This window comes from Palaemon carinicauda, chromosome 15 (assembly GCF_036898095.1).
Source record: "Palaemon carinicauda isolate YSFRI2023 chromosome 15, ASM3689809v2, whole genome shotgun sequence".
In the NCBI taxonomy this organism is placed as follows: Eukaryota; Metazoa; Arthropoda; class Malacostraca; order Decapoda; family Palaemonidae; genus Palaemon; species Palaemon carinicauda.
Window position 1 is genome coordinate 27,649,519 of NC_090739.1, and position 17,547 is coordinate 27,667,065.

Sequence of the window (17,547 nt, forward strand, 5' to 3'; positions counted from 1 at the left end):
ATAATACAATAGCTTGGTCTTCCCTGGCCTCTCCACTAAACTAACAGCAAGTTTCCTTTTCCGTTCAAAATGTTAACTTGATAGGCAACCATTGTAACACTTTTCCATGAGAGGTATTGAAAGTGAAACACACTTCACAACGATTATTTAAATTACAGTATGACCCCCTGACACAAGACAGAAGTAATGTGAATCATGATCTCCCTCAGAAAATATTTCTTTTCACAATACAGGCAATAATTGCTAATTAAACCAAGGGAAGACCTATTGAGTGCAGTAAGTAAACAATGTAAGAAAATAAACAATCTGTGATCACTGCCATGTAATGTAGATAACTGAAGACTAGATTGACTGACGCAACAACCCTGTCTTTACACCACTTATTGCTTGCTGGTTCCATTCCCTTTTTGAGGTCATGTAATTATTGAAGCTAAAGAAAATGGAAAGATTTAAAAATTTTACAGGTAAGTGTTAATTAAACCAGGCTTCTGAAGAGAAGCAATATGAACATGAGGAGAGATTCATAAAAATGAATAGTATTCAGGCTTAAGTAGCATTTAAAAAGGATTGTATTTGCATATCCCAGCATCTTACCGCATCTTGATCACGAGAGTTATGATGAATGATATCCCTTTTACTTTTCAGTGCTCAACAGTTTAGATGAGACTTCTAACTTCTTACTCTCTGGATGTTGATTCTCACTGCTCTGTCTACATGAAGTACAATATCTTCTTTGCCTTTTTCTGCCTTTCTAAGGTAAAATCAGTTTTCCAAGACATGGACCAGTTCTGCCAGTTCCCTCAAATGGATGCTTGAAAACATGGCAATTTGCACAGCTTGTAGGTAGACAAAACAGCTTTATGCTTTAGTTATTTGCATTTTTATAAGCTTTGATTTATTGAAGTATTTCATTTATTTTTATTTATACACTTTTACTACCTATTTCCCTAAATCAAGAACACCTTATGTTTTTTACATACAGTATTTCAAAAATAATCACACTTCCTTTTTGAAAATCTAGAGACATGATTATATAAGTTGAATACATTCTCTTTACCAATTGCTTTCTGTACGATTATAAAGCTACTTGTATTGTCTTAGACAGCATAGAGCTTAGAGCTGTATATTACTGTAAGTTTGTAGAGGATGTAGTTGCCACAACAGAAAATCATTGTATTGACATTCGCTTGCTGGCCTTTTCCAAGTTACCATTAGTTTTTACTTACAATAGTTATCTGTGCTTCCAAGTTACCTACCAATGTTTCCCATCTGCATTTCGTATTTTCTCTGGACACTAACTTGAGGAAGGTAGTCTGTGTTGTAGGTATTGCCAGTGTTTTTATTTGGTTTGGAGGCCTGCTATTCAACTTTTTTAATTGCATGACATAGGATTTGGGTTTGAAATAATTTATCTTTTCTTCCTAGCCATCATTATTGTTAAAGTGTGAAGTCCTTTTCTACTTCAGGAATGAATTGGTCCAAATTACAAGCTCATGTCTTTTGCTAAAGATAATGCTCAGCATTTGTGTATTATTTAGAAGTAGATTGTAATAGCTGAAATACTCATTCTTGTGCTTTCTGTGTTTCACAGAGGTGATAAACAGAATGGAGAAAGTTAGATATTTGTGATTTTCTTTTATTTAAGGTTGAACCATCCCAAAGAATGGTAACACCTTTTGAAAGAAAGAGGTTCCATTTACAGCAGTTAGACCTACAAGGTTATAGACCTAGTTTTGATTTTGGAATTTTCAATTGTACATTTTTGGATCCTTGAATATGGCTTTAAAGTAAAACTTACTCATGATTCCATCCTTGTAGAGTTTGTGGCATTGAGGTTTGTAACTATTGCATATGTGGTCTAACTTTAGGTAACTAGAATGCTGAAACTCTGATGACCGAACCATTCATTTGTGCTCTTTGTGGTCTAGGTACAGGCTGATAGTAAGATGGCTGGATAAGTCTCTCCATGTCTGAGCTCTTGAAGTGTACTTAGCTAGTTTCAGAAAGCCAAGGAGTTGTATGTGGGCAAAGGTTTTGATTCTTTACACCTGTAGAGTGCTGCACATTGACAACTATTTTAAGAGTTGACATCAATTGTGTTTTTGTACTAAAGAAAAATTTTCCTAAAATTGTGATTAGTTTCACACTACACTATTGATCCTATATGTTTTGAATTGCTAGTTAAATGAAAGAAAGGGATCACAATTATCCCTAAAGCTGATAGTAGGGCAGAAGACTTGAGTATCAGAGAGAAACTGGAAGGTGATCAAAATCAAGACAAGCCTCCATGATACATTGATCATTGCTCTTGGCAGGTTAATTCTAAGTTAGTTTGCATTTTGGCCCAGTTTGACCATTATGTATTCAGGCCCCTACCTGGTTATATCACCCAGTGAAGTAGGCAATGTATCTGCTGCCACCTCTTATGAGCAGACCCCTCCGTAACAGGAAAGCTAAATTGTAACTGGGTGGTCTTAGCCCACTTGGCAACAAATTTAATCAGAGTTCTAAATCAGCTTTGATAAGCTGCATTTATTCTTGAGTTTTGGCCATAGTGCTCAAGCATTTGCAATGAGGTGCTTTATATTGTTAAATAGCTAAGATTGGCAATCCGTTCTGGATCTTGAATAAGGCAAAGAAATTGGCTATCATCTAAAAGACCTTGTTAAGTTAAAAATTGAGATGGTGAAAATAAAATACTAAAGCTAATTTACAATTGAATTCAAACAATGCAACAACCTCCACACACAAGAAACCAAACTAAATCCTAAATTGAAAGAAGACAAAGGCACATGAAAGATTGAAAAATAAAATAAAATTATAGACTCAATAAGTAATTAAAGTTATGCAAACATGGGAAATGAACATACTGTAGTTATATGGGAGTGTTAAAGAGTGGTATTATTTCAGGTACTGTACACTAAAAGGTATTTCAGTGTACAATTACTGTAATGGTATTTTGTAAAGACACTTTGGTAGCATTTGTTTCTTTCATGTGTTGAGTAAGGTATTCTATTAATTATTTGTGACTGATTAATTCTTTTGGTAGTATCAATGGGTTACCACATTCAAGTTGAAGTACATTGATATGTAAGATTTAGTTTTCTAATCTCACTTTGATATTAAAATACTGTACTTATATATAGTGTACTGTTTAATTTTTTTTTCACAATTTTCACATTCTCTAAATGAGAATTGGCTCTAGTGGGATTTCAAATATTTTATTTGGCCAGATTGATTAATTAGAATTTCTTGGTGAGGTTAGAACCAGAGAACACTTAATTTGTTCCTACAAGGATACAAATCCTTGTCTTTTAATAAGAGTATGATTTCAGCAAAGCTGGAAAATCAGCTGTTAAGGTTTTATAATGAGGAAATGGTAGTTTCAGGCTGGTGTAGGGGAAGCCCCCATGCCTGCTCACCGAGTAGCAAAGTAGCGAATTTGACATCAGCCATCGCCGAGGTGTACAGATGTACTCTTAATGCAGCTAAACTTGGTTAATAATTGTCTTTTGAGTGTGATTGGTGGCTTTTGACAATGGAGAAACCACATGTGGCCATGTGGTTCTAGCCTGGCATACTTGGCCATAGGTATGGAATATTTTCGTGAGATCCTAGCAGGTCCCCATTCATTGTGTCCTGTCAGAGGCCATGACTGTAAGGAGTCATTGCCCTGTAAGGAATGTAAATCAAGGCTGTCCTCACAGGGATACAGCGAGAGAAGGAAAAGGAAGAATAACCGAGAGACTGTACTTCTCCTAGGTCTTCATCGAAGTCGAAAAGTTCTGTTGAATCTCTTCTTCCTCTGGTATTCAGACTTCCGAACCCTCTTCTTCACACCTTCCCTTTGGGGTGATCCTCAATTACTGTAACTTTAATGCAAGTTATGAGAGTTAGTCCTACCCACATTCCTTAGAGAGCCTGGTACAGTCCATAGCTAGCTTAAAGTGAGCCTAATAATTTTTCAGATAACACCCTGGCAATAGACAACGCCTTAAGAACATTGTGGCAGTTCTTAGGATTGGAGGGCATCCCGTCACCGTAGAAGCTTACATTAGCTTTAGCTACCGCTCAACTTAAAAGTTTCCTCAACCGTCAACCCTTCTTGTGCATCCCCCGCAGAAGAGAAGGCCGACGTGAACTCCTCCTGCTTGCCAAAGACCTTGGAAGGTGCAGCTGATGAGATCTTCACCTTCCAGAATTACCTCGCCAGCAGCTTAAAGAGAGTTCTTTACGGGTACGAGTAGGAAGCAGCTTCAGCCTTTAATCTCGTCTTCCATGAAAAAAAATACTGTAACCTAACTCCTTGCTGAAGCTGAAGAGAAGTGGAAACCGTAACTGCCTTAACCAGAGAAGTTCTCCTCCTCCTCTGAAGATTGTCCTAGATAGTTATGTTCGAGGACAAAAGATTTGGTACACACGCCCCTTACTGGCGCACTGACACCTCTTAGCAAGCATGCATCTAATGAAGTCATGCCCAACTTTCTCTTGCGAGAGCATGCTCTCATACAGTGACCTTGGATCATGCTGTTGCTTGCTCTTATTTTGATGCTCATGTGAGATAAACTTCTCTTTTTTATGTCATGATGAATTTAGAAAGTCCAACTTAGAGCCCAAGCAAAGAAAGACTGGGTCATGTGGGTATGAGGATAGATACGGTATTAGGTTGAACTTTGAGGTACAGGACTCGAAAAGTAGGACCGCTTTCTTCGCAAGCCGCATCTTCACTCGGCAGTGACGACAACTTCTGGGCCACTGTCTTTTTTGGAAAACCTCGTTCCACAAGGGCTATTACTGTACACCAGAGATTCCTTCAGTTGTGGCTAAAGAGACATTGGTCGGTAGCCAATGACGAACAATAATGTTAGAGCCAGTAACACGAAAAGTAAGGGAGGACCTGTATTGGTGATTAGGAGAAAACATTCTCCTATAGGGAATACGCACTCCCGTAGGTGCTTATATTCTCAGACACATAAAAGGAAGGCCGAGATGCAAACTTGGGAGGGCAGATCATGGCAGAAATTTGGTTTGAGGAGGAAAAGTCTCTGCTTATCAATATGCTAGAGATAAAGGCAATCTAATACTGTATTAAATAAAAAGAAAATGGCTAAGAGTGCATTGCCTATTATCCTCTTTATATACAGTATGTTGTACAGTATTGCAATTTCTTTGGAGGTATTATTTAAGCAAAACAGTATTTTTTTCAATATTAATCTTACCCGATGATCATGTAGCTGTCAACTCTGTTGCCCGACAGAAATCTACGGTCGGGATACGCCAGCGATCGCTATACAGGTGGGGGTGTACACAACAGCGCCATCTGTGAGCAGGTACTCAAGTACTTCTTGTCAACAAGAACTCAATTTTTCCTCTGTCGTGCCTCCGGCTAGACCTACTTGAATACGCTGTTGATTCTGGAGTTATTGTTCACGATTTGGTGATGTATTTGCTCTAGAGTTTAGCCTTCGCTATTCAGGAAGCTTTATCTTTAGCTTAGCAAGCTTTTGGAATTAATTTGAATTAATTATGGTGACGAAGAGAGTATGGACTCTCTTTCACTTTTAAATGGCCGACCCTTCCCTTAGACGGAAGTGTTGGTGTCGAAGAGAGTATAGACTCTCTTTCACTTTTTATTTTATATCTCTCCGCCATTTATAGGCCTCTTCGATTAACTTTCCTTAAAAAAAAAAAAAAAAAAAAAAAAATATGCGACCTTTCCTAATAGTAGGCGGTCCTTACTTGGAACCGAAGTTAATTAACATTGAGCTCGTCATATCGTTTTTCCTGTTAAGAATTTATGCTATTTTAATTTTATGTTTTTGAAAGAATTTCTTTGATAAGTCTCGTACTGTTTTCAAAGTTGAACTAACGTTTTGTTTAGTCTCCGCAGTTGTTGACGTTCAGAACGTTCAACTTGCGCTCTATCGTTACGATAGAGAGAGAGTATTCACGGTTTCACGTTGCAGTAAGAGTAAACCGATTCTAGCGTTTCGTTCATTCTTTCTTAGCTTAAATGGTTTTAATTCTAATAAAGGAACTTTTTATTTGGGAAACCTTTCAGTTTTTTTCCTTTAACAAATAATATGTTTTAACGATATATATAATTGGGCTCATCTCTCAGGTTCTAAGTCAAGAGAGAGAGAGAGATAGAGACGGAGGGAGAGAGAGGAGGATAAACGTTTCGTTCAAGCGGGTAACGTTGTTCTCGTTTTTTTTTTGCTCTTCTCCCTAGTCGATAGAGGGGAAGAAGGTAAAACGTTTCTAGAGTTTTATTCTTGTTCCCAGGCTTTATGCGGTGAGAGATTTTAAACGTAGTTTATTTGATCTAGTGTTTAGTCTCTTTTCCAGCCACTGAATTCTTTATCTTTCATTATGTTTTTCTGTTACATTGTAATACTGTTTTCGCAATTACTACCTTTTAATGAAGGATAGGATTGCGTGTTTCAGGTACAAACCACTTAAAGTTTCGAGTTCAGTGAAATAAGTGCAAACAGAAAATCAAAAGTGATAAAGTGATATGCGCAAAGTGTTACAGTGTTGCGTTCGAGGGTTCGTCTGTTCGTGCCAGTTGTTCACCTAGTCCGATACCTCTTACAAGCTCCCAAGCCCAGGGGAGAAGTAATGTCGAAGGACTTATGGGTTCCTCAGGCCTTGATCGACGAACAGACGTTTCCCTCTGTGGTTTCGGGTGTATCTACACACGTTGCCGACGTGATCACCCCACCCACACAAAGACGAGAGAGCCCATTTATTCCTCGTCTGCGGAAGAGGTTTCTCGCAGAAACCATGGACCAAATCTTGCAGCTTTTAAGTGCAAGTCGGTCCCTTCCGCGCAAGTCCAACGGCCTAGGTGTAGCCACTGGGTCAGTTCGGACTCGCTGCAGTACGATAACTGCACACCTCCTAAGAGAGGCTAGGTGGTACCGCAACAGGCAGTAACTCCGTCTGTTGCCGCACCAGCTGTTTTAGACCCTCAGTCACAACGGACAGTAGCTCCGTTTGTTGTTGTCTTTCATAGACCCTAGTGGTCCATGCTGCAGACTATACAGTCTCAGCTTGCTCCTTCATGCAGGAGTATCATGCTGGAAGGTTGACAATGCAGCCTGTTTACCTACAACCCGCCGAGGTTGTGCGCTCAGCAGATACTGCGGCTGCCTGCTCCCACACCACACCTGTGAGAGCTCCTCCACCGATGCGCAGTCCTCACTGCCAGACGCATGTTCTTGCTGCACCATCTGCTAACATGCGTGAGCTGCCGCATCAGGAGTTGCCGGGTTCCAGCACTATGCGGCATTCTCCTCAGCCCATGCAGCATGCTCTGCAGACCTTACAGCATGCTCCGCATACCATGCAGCATGAGCCGCATACCATGCAGCATGAGCCGCATACCATGCAGCATGAGCCGCATGCCTTACCTCATGCTCTGCATACCATACCGCATGCTCTGCATACCTTACAGCATGCTCTGCATTCCTTACAGCATGCTCTGCATACCTTACAGCATGCTCGGCATACCTTACAGCATGCTCTGCATACCATACCGCATGCTCCTCAACCCACCGCAGCCCCTCCCACGCACCAGCACTCTGCTTTTGTTGTTGCCAGCTCCCACACTCCGACTGCGGAGAAGGTTGACGATGCACCCGTGGGCCTACACCTCCCACGGTTGTGCGCCCGGCATGGCTTCATGCTCTCACACTCTTGTTGTGAGAGCTCCTCCACCCATGCACAGTCAACCCTGCCAGATGTATGATGACTCCCACACACAGAGCACTCCGTTGCCGTGCGGGAGCTACCACAAGCTGCCGTGTTTTGACACGGTGTGTCAGCCTCCGCAACACACTGTGGTTACCGCCACTCGCCAGCAGCAACTAGTCAGGCAGGAGTTGAGGCTTCCCCACACATCTTTGGTTGTTGCCAACTCACAAACTGTCATGCAGTTACATGACGTTGCCTTCTGGTCTGCTACTTATACACCAGTGCTGTATGTCCTCAAGCTCCTGTTGTGGTTGACAGTTCAGTTTTTGACAGTTCACAGACTGTCAAGCAGTTTCATAACGTTGCCTTCTGGTCTGCTGCTTTTGCACCAGTGAAACCCTCACTGAGAGAACTTAGCTTTTCTCGGATATGGTTCCTGTAGATGAGAAAGTGCTGTTCTCCCTCCTTCTGATATTCCCTTAAGGACTCTGTCATTTGGAGAGGAGCCTTAAGCTGCTTAGCCTCCTATGGACTTTTATTTAAGCATAACATGCTTCCAGGGAGGGTAAATGGTTCCGCTTCAGTCGCTAACCCCGTCTGTTGCCACACCTGCTCCCATAGACCTTGAGCTTTGTTGCAAGACATGCAGTCCAAGCTTAGTCCTTGATAGAGGATTTTTTTTTACGGAGTCAGTGTGTCACTGGGAAGACGTTCAACAACCAGCAGAGGTGACTTGTTGTGACGCAGTGCGGCAACCTCAGCAACCCGATAAGGAGTTGTCTGTACTACCCAGACAGTCTAGACAGTTTCGGGTTGTCGCTGTACTTCCTCGCTTCCCCATGGTTGACAGTTCACAGACTGTGCAGCAGTACCATGATCTTGTGTCCGGCTCCGTCAGACGACTGGCTTTTAAGAGCTCCCACAAGTCGTCGCTGTCTGGAGAATCTCAGATGGACTATGGATCTGACCAAGGAACTGGGCCTCCTGGTCAATTTAGAGAAGTCCCAGCTCGTCCCATCCCAGACCATTGTCTACCTGGGTATGGAGATTCAGAGTCGAGTTTTTCGGGCTTTTCCGTCGGCCCCAAGGATCAACCAAGCCCTAGAATGCATCCAGAGCATGCTGAGAAGGAACCGATGCTCAGTCAGGCAGTGGATGAGTCTAACAGGGACACTTTCATCGCTGGCCCTGTTCATCGAGTTAGGGAGACTCCACCTCCGCCCCCTTCAGTATCATCTAGCTGCTCACTGGATAAAGGACATGACGCTAGAGACGGTCTCGGTTCCTGTTTCCGAAGAGATGAGGTCTACTCTAACGTGGTGGAAGAACAGCTTTCTTCTCAAGGAAGGTCTACCTTTGGCTGTTCAGAACCCCGACCGCCGTCTCTTCTCGGACGCATCAGACACGGGCTGGGGTGCGACATTGGACGGACAGGAATGCTCGGGAACATGGAATCAGGAGCAAAGGACACTTCACATCAATTGCAAGGAGTTGTTGGCGGTTCATCTGGCCTTGATAAACTTCAAGTCCCTCCAGCTAAACAAGGTGGTGGAGGTGGACTCCGACAACACCACAGCCTTGGCTTACATCTCCAAGCAGGGAGGGACTCATTCGAGGAAGTTGTTCTAGATCGCAAGGGACCTCCTCATCTGGTCAAAAGATCGAAAGCTCACGCTGGTAACGAGGTTCATTCAGGGCGATATGAATGTCATGGCAGATCGCCTCAGCCGGAAGGGTCAGGTCATCCCCACAGAGTGGACCCTTCACAAGAATGTTTGCAGCAGACTTTGGGCCCTGTGGGGTCAGCCAACCATAGATCTGTTCGCTACCTCGATGACCTAGAGGCTCCCGTTGTATTGTTCTCCGATTCCAGACCCAGCAGCAGTTCACGTGGATGCTTTTCTGCTGGATTGGTCCCATCTCGACCTGTATGCATTCCCGCCGTTCAAGATTGTCAACAGGGTACTTCAGAAGTTCGCCTCTCACAAAGGGACACGGCTGACGTTGGTTGCTCCCCTCTGGCCCGCGAGAGAATGGTTCACAGAGGTACTGCAATGGCTGGTCGACATTCCCAGGACTCTTCCTCTAAGAGTGGACCTTCTACATCAACCTCACGTAAAGAAGGTACACCCAAACCTCCACGCTCTTCGTCTGACTGCCTTCAGACTATCGAAAGACTCTCAAGAGCTAGAGGCTTTTCGAAGGAGGCAGCCAGAGCGATTGCCAGAGCAAGGAGGACATCCACTCTCAGAGTCTATCAGTCTAAATGGGAAGTCTTCCGAAGCTGGTGCAAGGCCAATGCAGTTTCCTCAACCAGTACCACTGTAGCCCAGATTGCTGACTTCCTGTTACATCTAAGGAACGTAAGATCCCTTTCAGCTCCTACGATCAAGGGTTACAGAAGTATGTTGGCAGCGGTTTTCCGCCACAGAGGCTTGGATCTTTCCACCAACAAAGATCTACAGGACCTCCTTAGGTCTTTTGAGACCTCAAAGGAACGTCGGTTGTCCACTCCAGGCTGGAATCTAGACGTGGTCCTAAGGTTCCTTATGTCATCAAGATTTGAACCTCTCCAATCAGCCTCTTTTAAGGACCTCACATTAAAAACTCTTTTCCTCGTATGCTTGGCAACAGCTAAAAGAGTAAGTGAGATCCACGCCTTCAGCAGGAACATAGTTTTCACATCTGAAACGGCTACATGTTCCTTGCAGCTCGGTTTTTTGCTAAAAACGAGCTTCCTTCACGTCCTTGGCCTAAGTCGTTCGAGATCCCAAGCCTGTCCAACTTGGTGGGGAACGAACTGGAGAGAGTACTTTGCCCAGTTAGAGCTCTTAGGTAATATCTAAAAAGGTCAAAACCTTTACGAGGACAATCAGAAGCCTTATGGTGTGCTATCAAGTAGCCTTCTCTTCCAATGTCTAAGAACTCAGTTTCTTACTACATCAGGCTTCTGATTAGGGAAGCACATTCTCATCTGAAGGAAGAAGACCTTGCTTTGCTGAAGGTAAGGACACATGAAGTGAGAGCTGTGGCTACTTCAGTGGCCTTCAAACAGAACCGTTCTCTGCAGAGTGTTATGGATGCAACCTATTGGAGAAGCAAGTCAGTGTTCGCATCATTCTATCTCAAAGATGTCCAGTCTCTTTACGAGAACTGCTACACCCTGGGACCATTCGTAGCAGCGAGTGCAGTAGTAGGTGAGGGCTCAGCCACTACATTCCCATAATCCCATAACCTTTTTAACCTTTCTCTTGAATACTTTTTATGGGTTGTACGGTCGGCTAAGAAGCCTTCCGCATCCTTGTTGATTTGGCGGGTGGTCAATTCTTTCTTGAGAAGCGCCGAGGTTAGAGGTTGTGATGAGGTCCTTTAGTATGGGTTGCAGCCCTTTATACTTCAGCACCTAAGAGTCGTTCAGCATCCTAAGAGGACCGCTACGCTCAGTAAGGAAAACGTACTTAATAAAGGCCGAGTAATGGTTCAAGTCGTCTTCCTTACCAGGTACTTATTTATTTTATGTTATTTTTGAATAACTAATAAAATGAAATACGGGATACTTAGCTTCTTTGTTAACATGTATGCTGGTCTCCACCCACCACCCTGGGTGTGAATCAGCTACATGATCATCGGGTAAGATTAATATTGAAAAATGTTATTTTCATTAGTAAAATAAATTTTTGAATATACTTACCCGATGATCATGAATTTAAGGACCCGCCCTTCCTCCCCATAGAGAACCAGTGGACCGAGGAGAAAATTGAGTTCTTGTTGACAAGAAGTACTTGAGTACCTGCTCACAGATGGCGCTGTTGTGTACACCCCCACCTGTATAGCGATCGCTGGCGTATCCCGACCGTAGATTTCTGTCGGGCAACAGAGTTGACAGCTACATGATCATCGGGTAAGTATATTCAAAAATTTATTTTACTAATGAAAATAACATATTACAACCTAATTTAAGATATCTTGATTGTTATTTACCTAAGTATTTATCTTATGTTCACTTTATAATTTTAGTTATTTACAGGTATTTGTAATATTATCTGTACTTTAGCCTACCATTAGAGATTGTTATTCATGTATACAATGTCCAGTTATTAACTCAGGTTTCATTTTTCAGAAATGAGCTACAGCAGATTCTAAAGATTTTATATAAAAAGTGTGATGATCATGGAAAATCAGAAGCACTGGCATTGGAAGCTAAAGAAAAAGGATCAAAGGTAATATATTTTATGCAAAGTATCTAAACTAAAAAATGTTTGAACATATAGTAACAAGATTATTTTGTCTTTTCCTTACTGGAAGTTATTGCATTCTCCAAAATCAACTTATACTGAGAAAGTTAGAATTCTAATGTCAAATTCATTATGTTATGTGTGACAATTTCCTGCAATTCTTACAGAGTTAGAATTCTAATGTTAGATTTATTTGGCGATAAGTCTGACAAAGTCAGAATTCTAATGCAAAATTCATTTGATGTTTTGGTGGTAAAAAAGTTGAAAATTGGTTTTGATGTTTTCAGGAATACGTAAAGAAAAAGGATGTTGATGCTCAGCATAGTTTCACAGAAAGTTTGAGGCTGGCCCCTGAGGATTCCCCTGTACTCCCTCTCGCATATGGCAACCGGTCGGCTGTTCTCTTCCAACTGAAAAAATACAAAGTAACTCATTGTGCTGGTTATCAACTTGAATGCAACCCAAATATTATTTTAGCCTTAATTATGAAGGATTTTATATTTTATTTACCTTCCTGTCATATTTATGCTGTACATAATGTTAATGTGTACAGGTATGTGCAGTGTGATCCAATTTCCTCATATACCATTTGTTTCCTTGTAGTATTTTGAATAAAACAAAGTATGTTGAGCTGTTAATAGGGCTACAGTACTGCTTATTGTGTGCCTGACATAGCACACTGTACACAGTATGAAAGGGTTTTTGCAATGCCCTTCAGTTTTTTATTGATTTTACTAATTTCCTTCTGACTTATTTTCAGGAGGCTCTTACAGACATCAAGAGAGCAGTTGAAAGTGGATACCCAAACAATATTTTGCACAAGTTGTTACCACGCCGATGTTTATGCTTTATAAAGCTGGGCGACAAGATCCGTGCAGAAGCAGCACTTGAGCTATGCAAGAAGCATCTGTTAGTCATTCCTAGTGAAGTCAAAGGTATGTCATCTGACAACTCTTGATAAACATGTGAGAAGGATGGGACTCAACTTTTTTGTTCTTGATGATATTGAGAGTAAAAGGAATATCAGAGAAGTTTTAGTGCCAATTATAATACTGTATTAATTAATTCCTCTTAAAAATCTTAAGTAGGATAAGTATCTTTTTCCATATACTGTACAGCTTATACACTATCTGTGTTTATTTTCTGAATTCTGATTCACTACAGCTACATGACTCAATTACTGTCTTCTCACTATCTTTCATTATTACAGTATGCTTATGTAAATTTTCATAAAGTAATAGCATTTAGATATTCTTCTCTGTTTTATATTGTTGGGCTCGGGATGTGATTTTGCTCTTAACTTATTCATTATCATAAGTCATTTATGTTTGTGTTTCTGTAGCATATATTGTGTGAAAGGCTTCTCATGTTTTGGGAGACATTACCTTTTCAAACTCTTTTAGGAAACAAAATGCAAATGTCATTTGAATATCTCTTATAAAAAGAGGATTGTATGACCATCTGTCAGTTGATTGTATAATATCCCCAAATGAAAGCTCTTTCATTGATTCCTGCCACCTCGTTAACACTATAGATGCTAAATATGGTTATTATTTGACAACTACTTGAGGTCTTAGGCGTCTCGTGCATGGTAAAACTACCGATAGTCAGGAAAACAAAGACTGGTTAACAAGCCAACATTGGTTTTTTGAGAATTGTTTTCATAGCCTGAAAGAAATGCACTTCTTTCTTAATGATTTTGTGGTTTATGATTTCAGAGAAGTATCAGAAAACTCTCCAGGATTTGGAGAAGAAGGTCAAAGAGTTACAGCCTGGCATAATTGCCAAGCCTGACGAACCATTACCATTGCCAGCCCTCTACAAGGGAGAAAGCTCAAATGTCACATTTATGTCTTGTGCCTTAGAGATGAGGTGATGTATTAATCTATTTTATTTTTCATTGTCTTTAGCTCTGGATTTTACATTTTACTTTACTTTTTTGTTTTAATAATCATTATTTATTCGCATATATTGTTTTACTTTATTTCCATGTTCATCATTTTTGCCGTTTTTCTTGTTGAAATACAGTAAAGTATAAAATTCTATATGCTCATTGTTATTGTTATGATTGTCAATGCATATTTGCTATTTCAGTAATGAAAACTAGTACCGTATCATCATTGCTGCCCATTCTGATTGGCCATTTTACTAATTATAACTAGATAGTGTTATACAGTGGTGGCAACATTGATGAAAACACAAGTGCAAGCCAGAAGTTATGTAAAATCATTATTTCATGTATAACCTCTGTATGATGAGTCATATCAAAATGAGATAGGTTATTGCAAATTCCTAATATGAGGTTTTCACAAACAATTGTTACTTATTCACAGGGTGAATGAACCATTTGGACGGTATGTCGTTGCTGCAGAGCCAATCCAGAGGGGATCAGTGGTTTTTGTTGAAAAGCCCTATGCTGCAATCCTTTTGCCAGAATACCATCGCACTCACTGTCATAACTGTTTTATGCCGACTTCCAATCCTATACCGTAAGTTCAAGTTACGATATTTCAATTTAGTTGAGGTGTAATGTTGAGAATAATCAGGAACTTGAGACCATTCAGATTTGCCATTTGTTTCCTGTGAGATTCTGAGGTTGTGTTGAAGAAATTAAAATAAAAATCAACTTTCAAACATTTCCTATCAGACTGATACTTCATTAAGACATAGCAGTAGTAAATGCGAGTATTCATTCTAGGAGTACATTCTCTTGACACTCCATGATACGACTTGAAGTTTAACTTCTTGAGCCATTCACAAATTTGATCCTTTAAAGCCATATTTCTAGAGAAGAGCTTCCAATTTAAAAATCATTCCTTTGCAAGCCTTGACTTTTTTCTTTTAGAATAGGAGTAAACAACAAAGTGGTGTGAATGTGTAGCCTATTATTCACATATAAAGTTCACCTTATAACTGCAAGGTTTATGAAATAGACTGACACTTTTTTTTCTTTCTTTCTGGCTTAGCCAGACTATATTAGGTTCATATTTGCAATAGAGGTAAACACAGATTTGGAAGACATTGTTACTAGTTAATTGCAAATTTTTAAAATAAATTTTTCAGGTGTCTGTCTTGCCGAGATGCCATATTTTGCAATGAAGACTGTCGAGAGATGGGAAATGTGTGGCACCAATATGAGTGTGGTATTCTTCACATTTTGTCGGCTGTCGGTATTGCTCACTTGGCACTAAGAGTGATTCTTGTAACAGGATGGAAGGTGTATTCCAAAATCAGGTACTCAATAGTGGGTGTTTCTAATTTTATTATATATGATAAGGCCATTTGTTACTACATGTATACAAACCCTCTTCCTTTAATGGGAGTATTCCTATGTTTTCACCATAGTTGCAATAAGGCTGTTAGAAATTTAACAAATAATCGGTAGTTACTGGTGCTTACAACTGAGTAGCCACTTTATTTTCAGCTGCGGGATAGTTCATAAGTACTTCCATCATCTCCAAGTGGATGTTTTAATCTTTTGCTTCTTGTTTTAGATAAATCAATTGGGAGATCATTGTATCCAAGAAATATTTTAAAAAGTGTGGTTTTGCACTTTTTTCCCCCAATAACTTTAACTGTCGACACTTTTGTGCAGCTTGTCAATATCATCATTGTTCCACTTGGTAGACAGCATTTCTATTTGCTGTTTATGTCCTCTCGAGTGTGCCTGGTGGTTTCAATGCAACCCTGAGAAAACTGGTTCCTGTTGTGTTCCATTGGAGGTAGGATTTACTACCACCTAATGTAACCAGGAGTGGCATCACCCTTCCTTCCATCAGTGTAATCCTGTCCCCGGAAAGGAGGAAAGGACACCTTACCTGGATGAGCGGTCTCATCATAGACATCCTGTGATCTCTTTCCTTATTGGAGCGTTGTCATCAGTTTGGACTACACCAAGGTAAGCGAAATTTGGTTTCTCCTCCTCCATCTTTCCTTACATCTAGGAGAACATTGTAGATGATATAATTGAAGCTCGGAAAGACCGATCGATAAGAGGTGTGTATGAGTGACTCCTACCGTTTCGTTCCACAAGGGAGAGACAGGGCTGCCCCATTCATGCACTACCGGTCAGGATGTAGGGGCTCTACCCCCAGCAGTCCCCTATGAGAATTCACACGTATTAGGAGATAAATCACAAGGTATCCACACATACTGTATTGAGGCATTCTACCTTCTACACACACCTTAGGTCCACTCACAGAGGCTCTACATACCGCCTTCCCTTACTGCCCTTCATGCGCACTCATCTAATAGAGGAATACGCACATCAGTTTCATGAAACATTTACCGTTTCTTCTAGTTTCATAGGAGAAAAGGTACTGTACCACAAACCGACCCTCCCTAAGATATTTCAGTAGGAGTTATTTAGGAGCTCATGCTTCTGCTGCCAATGTTAGGTTTTATGCCAGACCAAGCACTATCTCTGCCACCTGGGACACTGGCAGCCACCCTTGTCTCTCTCCTGTGATGCCAAGCAAAGAATGTCAAGAGAACTGTCAGCCCCTACCAGGAGCATTCTCCTTTAAGAATGCAATCCCGGTATGTTCTCTCCTCAGAAACAAGACAAGAGGTTTTATATTAGGAAGTTTTCCTAGCGAATAATGCATTTGTACCAAGATTTAGGTATGCACACACATGCCTTCACTATTCAGTCTTGTTTGGAGCCAAACGTACACCCTGTACAGGAGGATAAGTGGTACCCTTCTTCCCTTCCTCTTTGGAAAGTTCCTGGGATAACCTAGACTCGGCCTTCCATATCACCACCAGTTTCTGTGTGTTCTGTCATTTCTTATACAGCCTCTGCACATCCGGTTACTTGGGAAACAATCTTTTACTCGCTGGTCATACACTGCGCGATCAGACTCCTCACAATTGGATCTTTCACCTCTGTCCCTCAGTGACATTTGGGTTACAAAACTTTTAGCATCTTTGTTCCTTCTTTACCAGTACAAGATTCTGGTGAAAGAAAAACCTATGATTGTTCACATCGCTGACACGGACTACAAGATCTTCCATTCACAAGCACTTAGGCTTCCTTGTGATCTACCCTTCGTTTTTCATCTTCATCTTCTCTCCCGTCAAGATGGAATCGTAGTTTCAAACAGGATTGACAGTGAGCTACTATTGTGAACCATGCAATTGAAATTTGCACTTGTTCTTCGGACAATCATTTCTTTCAAGTCTCCAGGGAACTTGGCTTTCACAGGAAGGTCTTCCTATTCATGGTCCTAGGCTTTGAAAACATCCGCCTATTAAAGGACGAGGGTTTGTTTTCATGTAGGAACAAATACAAAATACAGTACTGTACATTACTTTTTAAAAACTTGATATTTATGTATAAATGCTTTTGAAAAATATTAATAGAGTAGTATTCATATGTGTTATCTACAGATTTCTGATGAATATCACTATTTCAGTGATTTCATATAATTTCTGCTTTTGAATATCAGGCCTATTTTATTAACATTGGACATATATTAACATACAACTATGTCATTTAACCATATTATAAAGTACAGCGTAGTGTTCTATTTTTATAATTTGTTTGAATAACTTTTACAAAACTCAGGTTATACCATGAAAATTAATTGCTTATGTAGCTGCAGTATTGTCT

General features: G+C 40.7%; 1 protein-coding gene across 2 annotated transcripts in view; it reads left to right on the forward strand.

Annotated features, from left to right (window-relative positions):
• The window catches only part of LOC137654530 (SET and MYND domain-containing protein 4-like), an 87,130-nt gene that overhangs the window by 28,097 nt on the left and 41,486 nt on the right, over positions 1-17,547 (forward strand). Inside the window, exons 1-7 of one of the 2 annotated variants that reach the window (XM_068388239.1) lie at positions 806-843; positions 11,819-11,918; positions 12,221-12,358; positions 12,694-12,868; positions 13,652-13,805; positions 14,267-14,422; positions 14,997-15,167. In XM_068388239.1, the coding sequence (XP_068244340.1) occupies positions 809-843; positions 11,819-11,918; positions 12,221-12,358; positions 12,694-12,868; positions 13,652-13,805; positions 14,267-14,422; positions 14,997-15,167 (929 nt within the window). In that variant the 5' untranslated portion in view covers positions 806-808. Of the gene's footprint in view, positions 1-805; positions 844-11,818; positions 11,919-12,220; positions 12,359-12,693; positions 12,869-13,651; positions 13,806-14,266; positions 14,423-14,996; positions 15,168-17,547 lie in introns of those variants that run through there. The other variant, XM_068388238.1, reaches the window with a different exon arrangement.